The sequence below is a fragment of the Rissa tridactyla genome, chromosome 14, assembly GCF_028500815.1.
Source record: "Rissa tridactyla isolate bRisTri1 chromosome 14, bRisTri1.patW.cur.20221130, whole genome shotgun sequence".
NCBI classification, from domain to species: Eukaryota; Metazoa; Chordata; class Aves; order Charadriiformes; family Laridae; genus Rissa; species Rissa tridactyla.
The window spans coordinates 12,541,594-12,558,136 of record NC_071479.1 but is presented as its reverse complement, the minus strand read 5'-3'; the positions used below and the strand labels follow the sequence as shown (position 1 = coordinate 12,558,136).

The following is a 16,543-nucleotide window of genomic DNA, read 5'->3' as shown; positions in this document are numbered from 1 at the left end:
CAGGCACCGAACTAGCACTTTCCAGAGAGCATCCATCCCCGAGCCTCCCGTCTCCACAAGTGACTGACGCAATCTGCCATCGTGGATGTTAACTGGGAGGTTTTTCCCACTATCCACCATAGCACTGGCAGAAATCCCTTCACCGCACACACCAAAGCGCATCCCGACGTCGTGACGAAGACGTCTGCTACAGTTTCACGGCTAATCCCACCTCAGTTCTTGACCCAGCAGTGCACCAGCACTTGTGCTGGCCTTTAAGCTTGTGAGAATCAAGGGGAATCCTGAGAAGTTCTTTCACTGGATAAGATCACCGAGATCAAGAGGCAAGACCCCTGCTCTTCCTCACGGTCTGGCCTCTTGCGGGGCTACGATAAACTACACACAGAAGCTGAAAATTCACTACTGCAAACACCCAGGAGGTTTAACAGTTGCCACGAAGCGCTGCTGGGTATTTTGTCAATGACCTCTGTCTTAAAAACATCCTCATGCCTTTTGAATTGTTCTGTTTCCTGCTGACCCACGAAAGAGAGAAGAAACATCTCACGTTTAAAATTCAGTCATTCTGCTGGTATGTACAGTCGGTGCCTAAGATCTCAAACGCATGAGGTCAATAGTCACGGGACCGGCCTGTTACCGCTCAGAGGCCCACGCTGACCATCCAAACGGGGTTTCAAAGGCAGGCTGGAGCCGACGGTCAGAAATCCTTAATGGCTGCAGAATTCAAACCGAGAGGAGGTACAGAAAAGGAGCAAACGCTCACCATGAGGCTGCAATTCCACAGGGATATCACGGACACATAAATAATCACTAAGGGCTTGTCACCATGGAATTTCTTGATCTTTCATTGTCACATATGTATTTATCGTAATATCAGGCCAAAACATGGCTGCCTGAACTGTCCTGTTTATACACCAAGAAAAAAAATACTGATACCCTTCTTCCTGTGTCCTTAAAAATACCTATGTCCTACAGCACAAGATGTTGAAGTCACAATATCCAACGGTCACCTAATAAACCTGTTGAAAACGATCAGAGTGGTCACCTAATATTTGTCCCGATGTACTCACACACCTTGTTAGCTGCCTCTCTTTTCCCCCCTCCTTGTAATTAATCAACATAAATATTCGTAGTGTTCGTTTGTAAATCGGTGCATGAAAGTAAAAGAACGTACTTGGCTGCAGCCAAACTAGAGCATTTTTAAAAATAACAGGAATTAAAATATAAATTTTCTTCCTCGCTCTTCCCTGCATGTACAATTTTGGTATATACTTACAAAGTTAGGAGAAAGTGCAAAATTTTAATTAAAGGATGGAGCTGGATATTCTGAACATCTTAAAATAATCTCCAGGCAATTAACCCTGAGAAAATGGGAGAGGGAAATCCACACTCACCTGAACGTGATCTGTCCAATTCTCCTGAGTCATGGTTTTCTGAAAAGACAAAATTACTTCTGAATCGTCTTAGAAAGGGAGAACGCTACACACAGCAAGCTGAAATTTAACACGCCGCCTTACACCCTGGCATCAACTGTGACTGAGGAATGCATTCTGGAGCACACGGGAAACCTCTGCTTCTCATATGTCACCAGCCGGGGCATGGCAGAAAAACCCAGCTTAGATGAAGTAATTCACGCAACTGTTACACTACAGCACATAAGACCCCAAAAAATTCACATGCAATCAAAGCACCCAGGCGATGGCAGGCCAGCAGCAGCCCCAACTCCCGTTATTACCCGGAGCTGGGTCCTGGGCTCGTTTGCAGAAATCTAATCACCTTAACAACACTCTGCAAAGCGCGGCGGCGTTTCTGAATGCCTCAAAGCTCACATGGGGCTCTTGCAATGACAGAGACGCTGCTGAGCAAAGCTGAAACGGGCCACGATCTGGTGGAACGCATGGATCATTGCTGTCGCCTTTACCTCAGGCTTGCAACACGTCCATAGACTGTTCACCCCAACAGCCAGCCCCGCGGAGAGCCAGCCCCACGGGCTCCAGCAAAGGCAGCCATCGCAGGGGTCATCTGCAAGGCTGAGCCTTCAGAATACAACAATACAAACTCTTCTCAACAGCCAAGTCACGAAAAATCCTCTGGAATCAGGGGGTCCGGGAAAGGAAAGTGATAAGTTAATATCCCCATTCCAATGTAGTTCAGAGCCAACCTCGGGGAGGAACTCGGGGTGAGACCTACTCTCCGCTCCGCCGAGAACACAGCCTGCACCAGACGCATCAGCCACCGCGGCCCGAGCCTCCCCCCACTTCTGGCAGAGGAAACGGCGATTACTAGTGCCACTTTTATGGAAAGGTACAAGGGCAAACAGGGAGTAAGAGCCTCAAAGAAAACACCTTTGAGATATACAAGCATGTAATTTAAATACTAGTGAGATAAAGGAGCCATTTAACCAGACCTCATCCACAGCTGAGAATGGTAAACAGAGAACACCAAAGAGCTCTCAGAAGAAGGGACTGTGTCCAGAAACAGCTGCCAAATGTACCTTAATGGAAGTAACCGGCCAGCTTGGATACTTTAAATCAAGCAAATACTCCAAAACAAAGGAAAGGGAAGGCCGGAGAGAGCAGAACATCAGATCAAGAATCCATTCCACTCTGCAAAATAAATACACCTGGATAAATGCTTTCTACTCTCTCACCACGGATGAGCGAGCTCTCTAGAACGATGTCATCCAACATTAAAGCTTTGAGATGCAGGACGCTGAAATGCTCGATCCTCTCCAGGTCTTCTATCAGCGGATCTGGCGGGCAGCAAGGACAGATCAGAGCCTTCACGGATGGATCCGGGGGTCTCGGGGGCAGAACTGGCTGTGCCAGAATGGTGTCATCAGGTCACCACCACTCAACCCCAGCTTCGCATTCAACACACCGCGGAGCCGGGGGTCAGAAAAAACGTGTGCGTCTGCCTTCGTCTGTCAGAACATCAAACGAATCTTCCTTTGAACAAAAGCACAGGCACTTCTGGAGGAGGTGTCTCATTTCCTGAAAACCGGCTCTCTGAAGACTGGATCAATAGTCCCGCAGGAACACCTGAACAACCTGTTGGGCTCTCTTAAAACTCTGTTAAAAAAGCCTCTCGTATCTACGAGGAGAAAGTCTGCTATGAACTGCAGATGAAACGCCACTCCACGTTTGGCAAATACAGCTTGATAATTCAAAATTCAAGAAATGGAAACACTTTGCTATGCTATTCAGTCTTTTGTGGTCCTTGTCCTCCACAGTCCAATTGATACAGCTGGATACAAGGTATCCAGGCTGTTTTTTTCCAGAAGAGGCAGGAAAAAACCTTTACTCTCAGCTGGTACAACCTTTCTCCCGGCACAGGATAACGATAAATGCCAGACCAACAAGAGAAGCATCAAAACTGCCCTGTTAAGAAGAAGAGAAACGTGCTCCCCGTCGCAGCGCGCTCAAGAGCGTCCGCGGGGCAGTGACTTGGCTCAGCACACTCAGGAGAGGGGAAAAGAAACCACAGTCAAGGAATTCTGCGGCCAGTCAACCTCCAAGCTGCCTCCCAGAAGCCTGCTCCTTAGACAGAATTAACGGCAACTTCTTATTGCTACGAGCCCCCAGTGCCAGCACGAGGACCAGCGTATTCGGAAAGAGAATTTGGCGGCTGGACGCGAGTAAAGTTAGTTCAAAGAGTGGTTCAGGAGCTGGAAGTCCCACCCTTTTGCTCAGCCGTAACAAGGCTCTTTGTTAGCGCAAAAAAAGCGTCTGTGGCAGGTTTGGGCCATACCTATCACAGCCAGGCCACAAGTACCAAAGTGAAGCGCCCCCAAAGAACCCAGCAGTGTGGAATACCTATACTCTGGTGTTCTTAAAAAAGAACAACACAGAACCCCCCCCCAAAAAAAACCCCAAAATGCCAAAAAACTCTTTAGCCAGTATGCTCCTGCTTATTTGGGATGGCTGAGAGAAACTGGCTGCACGGAGAGCAGCCCCTGCCCTGCCCTCGTGTCTCAGAAGGCCGCTGAGGGTGCTGCGGGGGAGAAGCATCCAGCTGTGAGCAGCCACGACACCCTGTCATCGGAATATGAATGGACACACAAACTGTTCACTCACAGGAAAACCACATCCAATACCGGATCTAGCGCATTTCTACACAATAATAATCACAGTGAAAACTCGCTCGTATGCCATCAATACATTTCAGTCGTATCCACTACGTTATTCAAAGCGCAAACAAACAAAAAGCCTCGTTCACACAGGCCACACAGTAGAGAAACGTACCTCAACAAATCTCTTGTAAAAGAGGTAGTTCAGAGTTCTCAAGTGCCGTTGATTTATGACATTAGGGCAGAGAGCTAAAAGGAGGAAAAAGACATTTAAGTATACAACATAGCTGAACTTCCCCGAAGTTTTACCGTCTAGACATTTCATTTTTCCTTCCCCAATTTCAAATGCGGTCTGTGGAAGGCAGGATGCCATCACACTTGGAACAATGACGGGCAGACACAGACATTGTCAGCTTATCTCGACTATAAACTGTTATTTACACTTTCAACCACGATTAGCAATGCTAATCCTCGGTTCTGATATCTCTGGTTCTACCACCCTTGAACGATAAGATCCACTTGCTGGTTCAATATCCTTCACAGTCAATGACTTCACACCTTTAATTAGGCAGCATCCTCATACAGGCACCACCTCCAGTCTCTAGAGGCTGAATTCTTTTGGATTTAATTGGAACCTGTGCTGTTAATTCATTGAAGCAGTTTTGAACATGTTACTCAGGACGTAAACTTGTGGCTAAAGTTTATCCGATTAAAATATATATCCATGAAAGAGATTCCACATCCATACAAAGAGGGAGGCGACTATTGTTTTGCTGAGCTAGCAAGCAACAGTTGTTGTTATTATTTTTATTACTCTCATCTTCATTAGATATGCCTCATTACAACTGCAAACCCCAGGATCTTCACATAGCACCTTGTTTTGAAATCCAGCACAAAGAGAGATAAAGGCAGCAGATAAAATACATTAACAAGGATTAGCATACGTATCTGTCAGTTCTTGCTAGATGCTGGCATGCATGTGCAGGGAAAGATCTAACCAAAGCCTTCACCGGGGTTTCAGTGGCTAAAACCATCTCCGTGGCAGGAAGGAGCAGGGCCAGCAATCAGGAATGGCAACAGAAAACAGTACAGTGCAAATTCTCTGCAGCCTCCCTTGGATCGACATACCCCGGGAGAAACCTGACCCAAAGGGCTTCGGAGCCTCGCACCCTCCGTGCCCCACGCACACGGCACAGCCCAGGATGAGAAACCGAGAGAAGGAAGAAAGATCTCTGCACGCCAGACCCTGGGATCCGCAGGACAGGAATTGATGCACCACTGGTTACTGCAGCTTCTCCGAGTCTCCTGAAGCATCGCTTCATAATCTGAACATCTCCGTCTCACGTAAAAATGGTTAAAGCTGTTATTTTTAAGTTAATCTTCCACAGTGTGACAACATATCCTTGCCCTCAAAGGTTCTGAGGAAATTATTCAATTATCCCACAGGATATTATCCCAATAAATATGGTGATCTTTCCTCTGGATATTAGCCCAATATCTGGATGAAACACTCTTAAAAGAAGGTAAGATCAACATGAAAATTAATAACCGCCATCTAACTTAAAGATTTCAAATCACTTCAGAAAGAAACACAGCACCACTGCTCTAGTCTCCACAGAGATCCGCTGAACGTTTTTTTTCTTTGAGCGGAAATATCCAAAGGCCAGGACTTGGCAGAACTGAGGGATTTTAAGTGCCCGGCTACCTGTGCGGAAAGTAGGACAGAGGAACACAGATGGACCGGGACGTTCCTGAAGGCACTAGTGACATTTTCTATTCCGATGGAGCAAAGGAAGTGAGTTTGAATTCAGTTTTCTAGATTTTATTAAAAAAAAGAGAAGGACTAATCAAAAATGTGAGGATGAAAAGTAACTTGGTAAGAGAGACAATGAAATGAAGGGTTCAAAGCTCTAAGGAAAGGAAGAACAGCAAACCAAAAAACAACAAAATGGGCTTCGATAAACTCAAGAGAACTGGCAGGTAAGATTTCATGTGAAAAGGGGAAAAGAAGTTAAGAAGAGCTGGCACTGGAAAAATTGGAAGTGAAGTAAGAGACTTAACTGCTGAATCAGAAGCTTTGATTGACCGCAAACAGAAGAAATGAAGTTTAAAGAACGTGGAAACATGTTAAAAGAACAGCACAAACACATAAAATCAGAAAGCCCAAAGTATAATGTAAGACGCATCTAGTAAAAGCCATAAAGGCAAGAGAAATCCCATATAGCCTTTTGGAGGAAAAAAAACAACCAAAAATCTAATGGCAAGGCTAGAGAAGAACTGGAATAGGCTGTTGACAGTAAACTTTAGGAATAGGTTCCACATCCCGTGTATATTAGAAATAACTGGAAGAGGTCCTTTGGCTTCGGGGCAGGAGGGTGACACAAGGCAGCCTTTGCTGAGTCTTTGCCAGATCTTTCCCCGGCAGTTTCAGGAGCACCTACACCTGGTACTTGCAGAGATCAAAGCGCTTCAGGGCAGAGCGACGACTTACTCCAGGTCAAACGCCCAGCTGAGCGAACAGGAGTCTGAACTCAGGTCTCCTGAGACAAAACCAATGTCTTGGTTGGTCAGAGCAAAAGATAACGTGCTAACCTTTTCGGAACAGGTACCGTCCTTCTACTCAGTGTTTGTACAATGGGGTTTGGGGATCATGACTGGGTTGTGGAGCACTAGTGGAATACAAATGGTATAATACTATGAAAGCACCTCTTTGTGCGTGCGTTAGCTCTTAACCTGGCAGTTGCACCACAGCAGTGCTTCATCTGAACTACGTTCCACATCTGGGACTGACTCAGAAGCAAAAAATCCAGTCTGCTCTCAGCTGTTAGCAGAGAGTTAATGGCTATTAGCAACACAGAGGAAGTAAAAATGAAATGTGTTTGTCACGCAGGGTATGAAACCCGCAATACACACTTACTTCATTCGTGTAACATTGGTAAGATCGGTCTACTGGGGACATGGTGCAATATATTTTTAGGTGTGGCGCGTGGCTCCCACTCCCAGGTGATACGCGATGCCTCCTGAGCTGGGATGTGGACCCAGCCCTCTCTTCACGCTGCCCTGAGAGCTTGACTTCCATTCACAATGAGCCTCCTTCACCCTGTCCTGGCAGAACAGAAGGTCTCTGACAAAGCAGACTTTGTTTGGGGACAAATTAAAGGAGCCTTTTTTAAATAAAATCGAGGTACCTGAAATGCTAGAGGCTTTTACCTTGGTAATGCTAAGGATTGCCGGGGAATCTGATGAGGAGCAAGCTGTGCATTAGTCTCTCAGTGTATCATGAGATTAATCCCTAAATGCGAGTTAGCAGAGGGTAGGGCCGGACTCAAGAAAACCTCTTTTTCTTGTAGCCTTAAAGATGCATTAGTGTCTCTCATAAAATGCTCTGTGCGCTACAGATCAGGCTCAGTGGTCCTCAGAAAGGGAGGTGAAACAGCAGAAGCCCCCGACTACCCCCAGTCCCCTGAGCTACCTGCTGGCCTTGCTGCCTGGAGCACTAGCCCACTGGAGGAAGAACAGAGAGCGCAGCACAAGGGTTTCAATCTACGCCGTGGTCTTGAGACACGTGTCTGGATATCATGAATCCATGCTCAGAACTGCAAGAGTGGTGTCAGCTTTTCCAACGAACAGCTCGGAGCTGCTGGCCAGCTCGTCTTGGTCTAGAGCAGATCACACGCCACTGCCTGCGCTTCAGTAGACAAAGACGTAGCTGAGAAGGAAAGGGCCCCCACAAGGACCCCGGCATGTTCCATCTCCTTCTCCTTCAGCGCCTTGACTGCAGTCACTGCAGCCTCAGGAACGGATGGCTCCTGTCTTCTGATGTCCTAGAGGTCCTCCTCAGTCACAGCACTATGTAGAGATGCGCTGGTATTTAACACGAGAGCTAAAAGACCTCTGAAGGAAAATCACCACGGAAGTAGGGGGAAACAACCCTTGTAACGCAAATGTAAAGGAAAGGAATAACCTTCTGCTCCATTTAGGGAGGAAAAGGTAAAAACAATTTGAAATTTCCTCCTTCCAAAGGCATTCTTGTAGAGCTTAACAGTCACCCCTGTGTCTCTAACACAGCATCTTTTGGAAGTGCCTCCTGTAGCCTCCCTGGGGTCCCCGCTGGAGCCCTCCCTGCTGACCACCCTGCCGTGTCCTCGCAGCTCCGCAGACCTGGGGGGTTTGAGGACAGCTGGGACTTACCTGAGCAGATGCAGGGAGCGCTGAGCAGCCCTCGCCTGCCCTCTGCTGCCCCAGCACTGACGGAGTGGCAACGCTTAGCTCACAAATCAGTTCTGGCGCTTAATCAGCAGGATTCACGCAAAATTGACATTCAAGGTTAAGCCAAAAGGAAAACCTCGTGGTCAAATGAAGAGAAACATTCCTCGTAGTTTATGCTAAAGAAACTTTCTAAAGACTACGGCAAAAACACGTTCACAGTATTCAAAACTTAAGGTGCTCAGCTAATTTATTACACTGCTACAGGACAATCACAACTTTTAACTGTGCATTCAGTCACCACCTCTTTTCTATCAACGCCACTCTTACCTGCTTTATTCTCATATAGGCGCTAAGGCCCAATAGATGAGGACAGTTATACTTTTCAGAGTGCTGTCATTTCTACCTTATATTCAGCGAACTTTGAATGAAAAATGCCACTGAACTCTCTGCAGTTTACTGGCTGTGCAAAAACACAACTGAAAATAGACTCGACCATTTCAAAGCCAGGTATGGCCTGTTCCCTCATCTCTGAGAACTGTTTTGACGGAAACTTGCATCTGTAAACCTAAGTCAATCTCACAGGGTCTCCAAAGACTATTAAGTAATTAGCCTGCAAAAGCTACAGGCTCGTTAAACCAGAGCATACTGACCCACGTGTGAGAAAAGACTCTATAAAACTTGATTTCCTCAATCACGTACCATTTCTGCCCAACTTCTTCCTTCCTCAATAAAGCTAATTAAATGGAATCCACACATAGTTCACTGGGACACCTTTGAGACTCAGCAGAAAATCTTCCACTTACTGTTTTGTGTGTTGACAGGAATACTGGAATACCGTCCGGAAAAAGAAGAGGTGGACTAATCTAAGCATCCAAGATGATGGCTTTCCCCGTTCCTCCCCCGCCCCACCAAGAGATTCCAGATCTTTTTTATACTGGGCACCTCCTATCTGGATCTGAAATTTAAGACTCTCAGTTCCAAGGAGTGTTTAAAATCTTAATGGCTGACCAACACCTAAGTTTTGCTTAGCAGTCAGTGAAATCTCCTGCGAGTGGAGAAGAGCGAGCTCGGGTGGTGAAATACGAAAGCAGATTGGGGACTGCCAGAACTGAGTCACACACAAGTTTGCCTTCTCATAGCAAGAAACCCCCGTCCTCCTCCAGCCTTTCTCACCGAAAGCCACTTCCCTCTTCAGCTGCTGCTCTCAGCCTCTCTCAGCGAGTAGGAGTCATGAGCGAAGAGGAGACGGAAAGCGGCAGAAGACTGGGACATCAAACAAGCCCACGATCAGGTCAGGTAGCAAGAAGTGTGAGTTTTACCTCACTGCTAGCTGCTGGTGGAGCTGCTCAGAACAACAGAAATGAGGGGGTTTTAGCCCGTGTATTTTTACCTAGCCTGCTTCCATTTTGTACACTCACAGTCAGATTTACTTCCACTAAAGAACGGAGAAAGAGCATCCAGAAATTCAGAGGATGGGAGGGGAGAGAGGTGGGAAGAATAAGAAAGCCATGTTATTCCAGCTGCCACCATTTCCCAGTTCAGTTCAGGCAGGGCCAGAACTAAGGCAGAAATTCCCCTGTAGGGCTTCCAGCCCCTTCCAAAGCATTGCAAAGGAGACTAAGACGGCCACGGTTTAGCAAAGTGTGAAGTCCTGCTCTGAATTACATGTGATGTTACACGAAAAATAAACACACACTTTCATATATGGGATGATGAGAGTCATCCAACACTGGCTTTAGCTGCCCCAAATCTGGCGTCTTTCTAAATCGGTGGCCCACATCCCCTCTCCCATCGACAGAGGTGGACAGCCCTCCCCAGCAAGTGACTTATCCTGCACTGTAGACACTGCAGTTTGCACGGGATAAATCACTCTCTGGAAGCGTAGGCAGGAAAGGGATCTGTATCTACCTCAAGGAACCTCCTCACCACATGTTGCAGAGCACTAGCAAGATTTGGACGTTATTATTGGCAGCTGCAACACCTGGGACACCATCGGCGGGCTGAGGCACAGTGCCATCCCACAGAGAGCACCTGACATCAACAGCTACATGCTCCTTTCCTAGATTATTTTTTTAAAAATCCCTCAGGATTTTGCACGTGAAGAGTTACATCGTTTCACCTCTACCGTTAATACAATACCCTTGGTGGATCTTTCATAAGGAAAGGGGAACAACTCAATTCTCTTCACAGATCATGACAGACAATACAGCCTACTGAATGACCAACCTTGGAAAGGAGGAAAAATTACTGGAGACTAGTAAACTCCTGGGAAGGTTTTAGATTTTAAATAGATCACCCCCCATATGTCTCAGCTTTCACACCAACGTGCTAAGTTTAATTATATTCACTTACCCTCCAATGAGGTTTTGTAAGGATTATCACATTAACTTTTGAACAGCAGTCTGAAGATGTGAAGATTATATGCAACGTAGTGTTGCTGCCAGGTGTAATAAGCCCACAATTTGTGGTTAGAAAACACTTTTCAGTCCAAGAAAAGAGAATTGCCTATCTTGGGCTGATGATGGAAAGCTTTGCAAGGTAACACCTAACGGTGAACCTAAACGTGTCTGACCCAAGGTCCCAACGAGAAGGAAAAAAGATCAACAGTCACCGCTAACAACCAAAGCAAAACAAATTAGATTTCATTAGATAACTGGTAGTGAAGCCAGTGATGAAAAACAGTGATGAAAAATGTGTTACTTCTCTTGGAAGGCTGCAAGAGTCTTAAAATTCTCTACCACCAACCCCGGTTTATGCAAAGAATACAAAGGGCTGTGCCCAAGGGTTATCTCTTCCCAGCTGATGGACCCATAACTCTAGAAAACAGATCCCCAGATGAATAATGACTTGCCTCTTATGTGAGTGGAATGGAGTCATAACTCAAAGCTGACCATCATGTGTTTATGTAGAGCCATTCTGAGGTCAGGATTTATTTCATATCGTGGAAGAAGCAGTCTATTAGTCACAAGCACTTCATTCTTTGACAGAACAAAGTGATAATTCCCATAACTTACCAGCTTTGTTTTTCAATACCATTAATTAAACCCTGAAACTTCCCATGATAAATTGCAGCAGAGATTCCTTGCTGAACATGGAAGAAGACAAATTGACTTCATCTGTTCTTTATTGCTGAGATAACTCCACAATATGTTGCAATATCACATACCTGGATCTACGTTAAATCGGTCGAGGAGTCTGAAGACCAGCTTGTTTAGCATTTTGCGGTTAAATTTATCTGGTTTGTACCTGGACAGGCCTTGATACTGTCTGTAAGCAAATAAACAAAATCAGAAAGAACATCTGTGTAATCGCCCGAAGTATGTTTCCCACATAGCAGCTATTTAACAGTTGCGGCATGAGGGTTTGTGAGGCATTGGTAAGAACAGTCCCCTGCCTTGCCCGAATGACAGCAAAGAGCCATCAATACAACCCCACAAACTTCCCTGTCAATGACTGAAGCAAGTCCAGAGGCTTATTTTAAAGAAAGAGAAAGCCAGCCACCCCTCTGACTGCTCTGAGCAGCAGGATGTGGTGGGAGGTGTCCCTGCCCATGGCAGGGGGGTTGGACATGATGATCTCTGAAGGTCCCTTCCGACCCAAACCACCCTATGGTTCCATGGTTCTATGCCTTCAGAACTAAGACTGCAACTATGGCATCTACACCCTGCATCTGACTGTACGGTTGGCTTTGTGACTGACAGGAGCTATTCTAGTGAGAGGCAATTTATAAATTAAAACACACACGACTATTTCATGAGCGCATGAAGGTTAACCACTTGCATCTCTTGTTTTTCTGCCACTTCATCACAGTATTATCTTCCTGCAAAACCTGTACAACCGATACTGAAATTCACTCTTGTCTGCAGCAAAGCACGAGACTCTGATTGCTACAACCTCCCGGAGGAAGCTTTGATATTGTTGTACTGCCGAGATCTACTGCACAGGTTTCGTTTTGCACTCCTGGCTCCTGGCAGGAACCGAGCATCTGTCAATAGGAACGATACCTCTGTGTCGTGGGCTGAGGTGTTTGGGAAGACTCTGGCACAGACACCAGAATTTCCCCTTTCTCAGCTGAAAAGTAAATGCATTGCACTCCATTATGCTGAGAAATTATCGTAGATAGACAACCAGAGAACATACTGTCCTCTGACAGCAAGTTGGCCCCAGCTACCTGGAAAGTAAACAAGCGTTTCTACCTTGTGATGTTGCTGATATTAAAACCAGGTTCACACCATGTGTCCAGGATCTGCAAGAGCTTGCTCTGGAGCTCAGGATATTCTCCCACATAATCTTCCACCAAGTTAGTTTTATCTTGGAGCAGTAGCGGTGTACACATCTAGGAGAAGAAATTACATTTAAAGCCCCGTGCCCTGCCTCTGATCCTCATGTTCCGCAGGCTGAGCGCTGCAGCAGACAGAAGGCACACAAGAGGTTGGGGACGTTGCAGACTGAGATCTGGCAGAGGGCTGTCCCCACTCCCTGCCGCTCGGACACGGCGAGCAAGTCACAAACCCCCTGCTTGATCGACCAGAGCTGCTTAAAAGAGTGATGTGACATTTTCAACACAAATATTAGCCAACACAAATATTTGCCAACACAAACGACGTGATGTTTTCAACACAAATATTAGCAGAGCTTCAAAATAGCAAAAGCGCTAAAACGCCATCATAGTGATAACCATTTGTCAAGAACACAGCTAGAATTTTTTATAACAATGGCTGCGGTTAGGAAAACGCTCCAGTAAGCTGTAACGGGGTCTAACAAAATACACCCTGTCACTTCCCTAGAGGTAAAGGCACATCGGCAATGCAGCAGTTACTTCTGGGGAACAAAGTAAAGCCTCAAGTGAAAGGCAGCGCAACGTGGAGGGCCTTGATGGATCTCCAGCTAAACAAAAGGTGGATCTGATGACAGAGAAGCCTGCAGAGGAAATGACTCACCTTCTCCACATCTTGATCTGGCTGTAATTTTAGCTTAATACTCAGCATGGCTGCCTAGAAAATACAAAATACGTCGTGTATTTAGGAGAAGAATGACACAGTGGATAAATGGACGTTATTCCAAAGCAAAGTATATATGCTATTACACAAATTTTTAATGTGTTAATTATTTCTGTTCAATTTTCAAGTACAAATCATATAAACATTTGGCCCCGTGCATTCCACTTAGAAACGTACAGAACGCTCCTGGCAGAGATGCATATTCTGAGCAGCAGCATACCCTGGAGCAAAAATTAAAGATCGAGCTGTCTGGCAGAAAGAGAGAGAGAAAGTAATGTACTTGGACAAAATCAGCTAAGATGGATTTTTCTATCAATATAATTGTAAAAATCACCTGACCCACCACACCTTTTCTCATGTAACTTTATCCATCTGGCTGTGTCTTTTAAATTTTGTAAAATAGTTGCGTTTGGTGAAAGCAGCTCCAGATTTAAAAGACTCTGAAATCGAGCAGTCTTACTTTTTATTATTTCTGCGTAGCTCCACACCCCTGAAAGCGCTACGGTTCACCACAATCGGAAAGACGGCAAGAACTGTATTCCTTCCCTTTTGTGGTACCCACAAATCTTCGATAAGCCAAGACCTGCCACGGTCACAAATTAACTCCAAATCGGTATCTTCTGGAGATGAGGAAACCCCGCTACGGCGAACTGTGGTAACTCAGACTGCCAGCAGAACCGGTCCAGCCGCTGCCTATCCTGTCCCAGCTGGGTGATTACAGCAACGTATCAACATCTAACTGTGCACTGCTCGGGAGGCATATAAATTAATTTGGATTTTAAGCAGTTAATAGTGTCTAATTTCTGTAGTGTGTGGGAATACTTGGATCTCAAATACAGAATAAGCATATAATGGCTTTCTTTAATATAGTGTATTGTTCCAGTAAATAGAGTAATAAGAGCAAGGAGCCTTCCGGCGCGTTAGTACTGATGAAGTTGTGAACTAGGTAACGAGGATGCTTTACATGAAGCGTCCTTCTAATTACTTTGCAAAGTTAGGCTGTGTTTCCCCAAATGGTTGTACACAGCCTTTGATAACACGACTTCTCTGACCCTCCTGCAGCATCCACGGAACGCCGAGCAACAGGACGGGGTACGGAAGCAGCTGAGTTCACAAGTGCCTGTTTATTCAGATGAGGATAAAACCAGTATGTTTGGGCTTAGAGGAAAAGCTCTTCTCTTCAGCAGGTTTCTCTGCTATCTGTGATTGATTTTGCTTTGAGAGAAAGATCACGAAAATGATGGATTTATTTGTCAAAATCGTTGCATTTTAGCACTGTGTTATTTGTTAGAGTATAGAAACAAATATAATACAGTAAAAAACGTCCATTCCCCCCAAGCAAACGCAAACCTCCTCATTACGCTTCTACCTGCATGAAACCTTTACAGAAAAGTTTAACCAGCAAAATAACCTAAGCGGGGGTAGGAGCACACCTTGAAACACATTTTCTGTGTTATCACCCAGCAGTCCAGTGACACCTCAGTTTAACTCATCGCTGGAGGCACACGTTGCGCAGACCCAGGCAAGTGACGCAGACCGAACTCACGGCTCACCCGAGCGCCGCCGACAGCAGGAGCCGTGGGTTACGGCACCTTCGGGGAAATTCAGGCATGTATTTCATCCCCTGCATCACAGACCGACTGCCCAAAAGCAGGCTGCCAGCACGCACCGCACACGTTCAATTGTTCCATCTTGCTGTCCGCAACGAACAGAGATGCCCAGTTAACAGTGGGAAAACATGTTTTTTTCCTGTTTGTTTTAGGTTTGGGGTTTTATTGAGGGGGGTGTTGGGGATTTTGTTTGTTTGTTTGTTTGTTTGTTTGAACACAAAAGGAACACTGGGTCACTGACAGTCCGGCTTCATCCCCAAACCAGAAACCAACAGAAGAGCTTTTAGTGACTAAAGCAGGAACTAACATCAATGCAGTGTCTGTATGCCACAGACCAGATACTGAGCAGAAAGGCACAGCAGCGTCTCTCAGCCCAGCTAAATCTTCAACCAAATCTCTCACTCCAGGCTTTATAACTACTCCCCCCATTTAGAGGCTGATACGCTGCTCTGCTCCACAAGCCGCCGGTACCTTTTCTCTCAAATTATCAGATTAACATCACAAAGTTCAAGCTGAGTGATTACTCTCAACTTGTACGCGACTTGAAGGTTGCTACTTCTGTTCTGGACCTGAAGAAGGGTTTTGGGTCTCCAAAGCTTTGGCATCTGGTTTTACTTTCCTCCCAGCCATCTCAGTCTGCTGAATAAAAAAAAAAAAAAAGCCAAACCAAAAAACCTCCAACCTGCAACTCTCAAGATCTTGTTTCACCCTTTGATCTCATTAGTATCTTTTTATTAAACAAGCAATCCGTTAGTTTAAACATGCAAGCACACAATGGTTTCCCTAATAGCTTTTTAATGTTCACATGCATGTTCAGCTGAACCTAATTGCAGAACTGTTATCTAAATGGCATAGTTTTATCTCCATCTCTATTAACAGTACAGGTGACTTAATCAGATGAACATGCGCCGCGTCAGGTTAGCTTTTCCTCTTTTACTAGATGTGTATTCTACTCTGTACCAAAGAGTCTAGAGCAACGAATACTCGTTCAGCCAAAGCATGGAGAGACGTCACCTTCCAACCCCAGCGGTGGCAGACCCGGCTCCCACCACCACCGCCGCTGGTCAGAGGACCGCCATCCTGCCATGGACGCTCACCCGCTTCAAGCAAACCACACGAGGTGGTTTTTAACAGCATTTTCCCATCACCCGGCTAAAGTAGGGGATGGAGCAGTCAGGCGGATTGTGCTGCTGGCAGGAACCTCCCACGGCGGGGAACCCCGGGGCAGGAGCCTCGTCCGTGCACAAAGCTCAACGTGGCAGGAGACGCATGGCCTGGGCCCTAGGAGCAAACAAGGAGGCTGGATGGCAGGGTGTAGTTACACGGGCTGGCTGGCTGGATAGCAAGGACAACTTAGATAAAATCAGCGTGTTTACAATAGGAATAATAAGAGAAGAGATATGAGTAACTGTAATAAAGATGAAAGTGTCTGGCAGCTGTGTCTGTGGTCTTGACTTAGAGCTATTTTAAGATTTTGTTTTGTTATTATCATGTTTTGAATTGTTTCACTCCACAAACAAGTTTTGTGTAGAAAGACCCTATTTTTAACAGTCTGTTTATAGATGATAAGATCTCCAGAAAAGCAACACCTCACTCTCAGACTCATTTTGTAGTTAGAAAACAAACATTCTAATTAGGCAGACAGCATGCTGTAACCA

General features: G+C 45.7%; 1 protein-coding gene across 7 annotated transcripts in view; it reads right to left on the bottom strand.

Moving 5' to 3' along the window:
* EXD3 (exonuclease 3'-5' domain containing 3) overlaps nucleotides 1–16,543 on the bottom strand; it is a 304,670-nt gene that overhangs the window by 174,984 nt on the left and 113,143 nt on the right. For all 7 annotated transcript variants that reach the window (XM_054220222.1, XM_054220219.1, XM_054220221.1 and 4 more), the window contains exons 7-11: nucleotides 13,216–13,269; nucleotides 12,472–12,611; nucleotides 11,442–11,542; nucleotides 4,242–4,315; nucleotides 1,392–1,430 (exon numbers count right to left, since the gene is read on the bottom strand). In XM_054220222.1, the coding sequence (XP_054076197.1) occupies nucleotides 1,392–1,430; nucleotides 4,242–4,315; nucleotides 11,442–11,542; nucleotides 12,472–12,611; nucleotides 13,216–13,269 (408 nt within the window). The remainder of the gene's footprint in view (nucleotides 1–1,391; nucleotides 1,431–4,241; nucleotides 4,316–11,441; nucleotides 11,543–12,471; nucleotides 12,612–13,215; nucleotides 13,270–16,543) is intronic.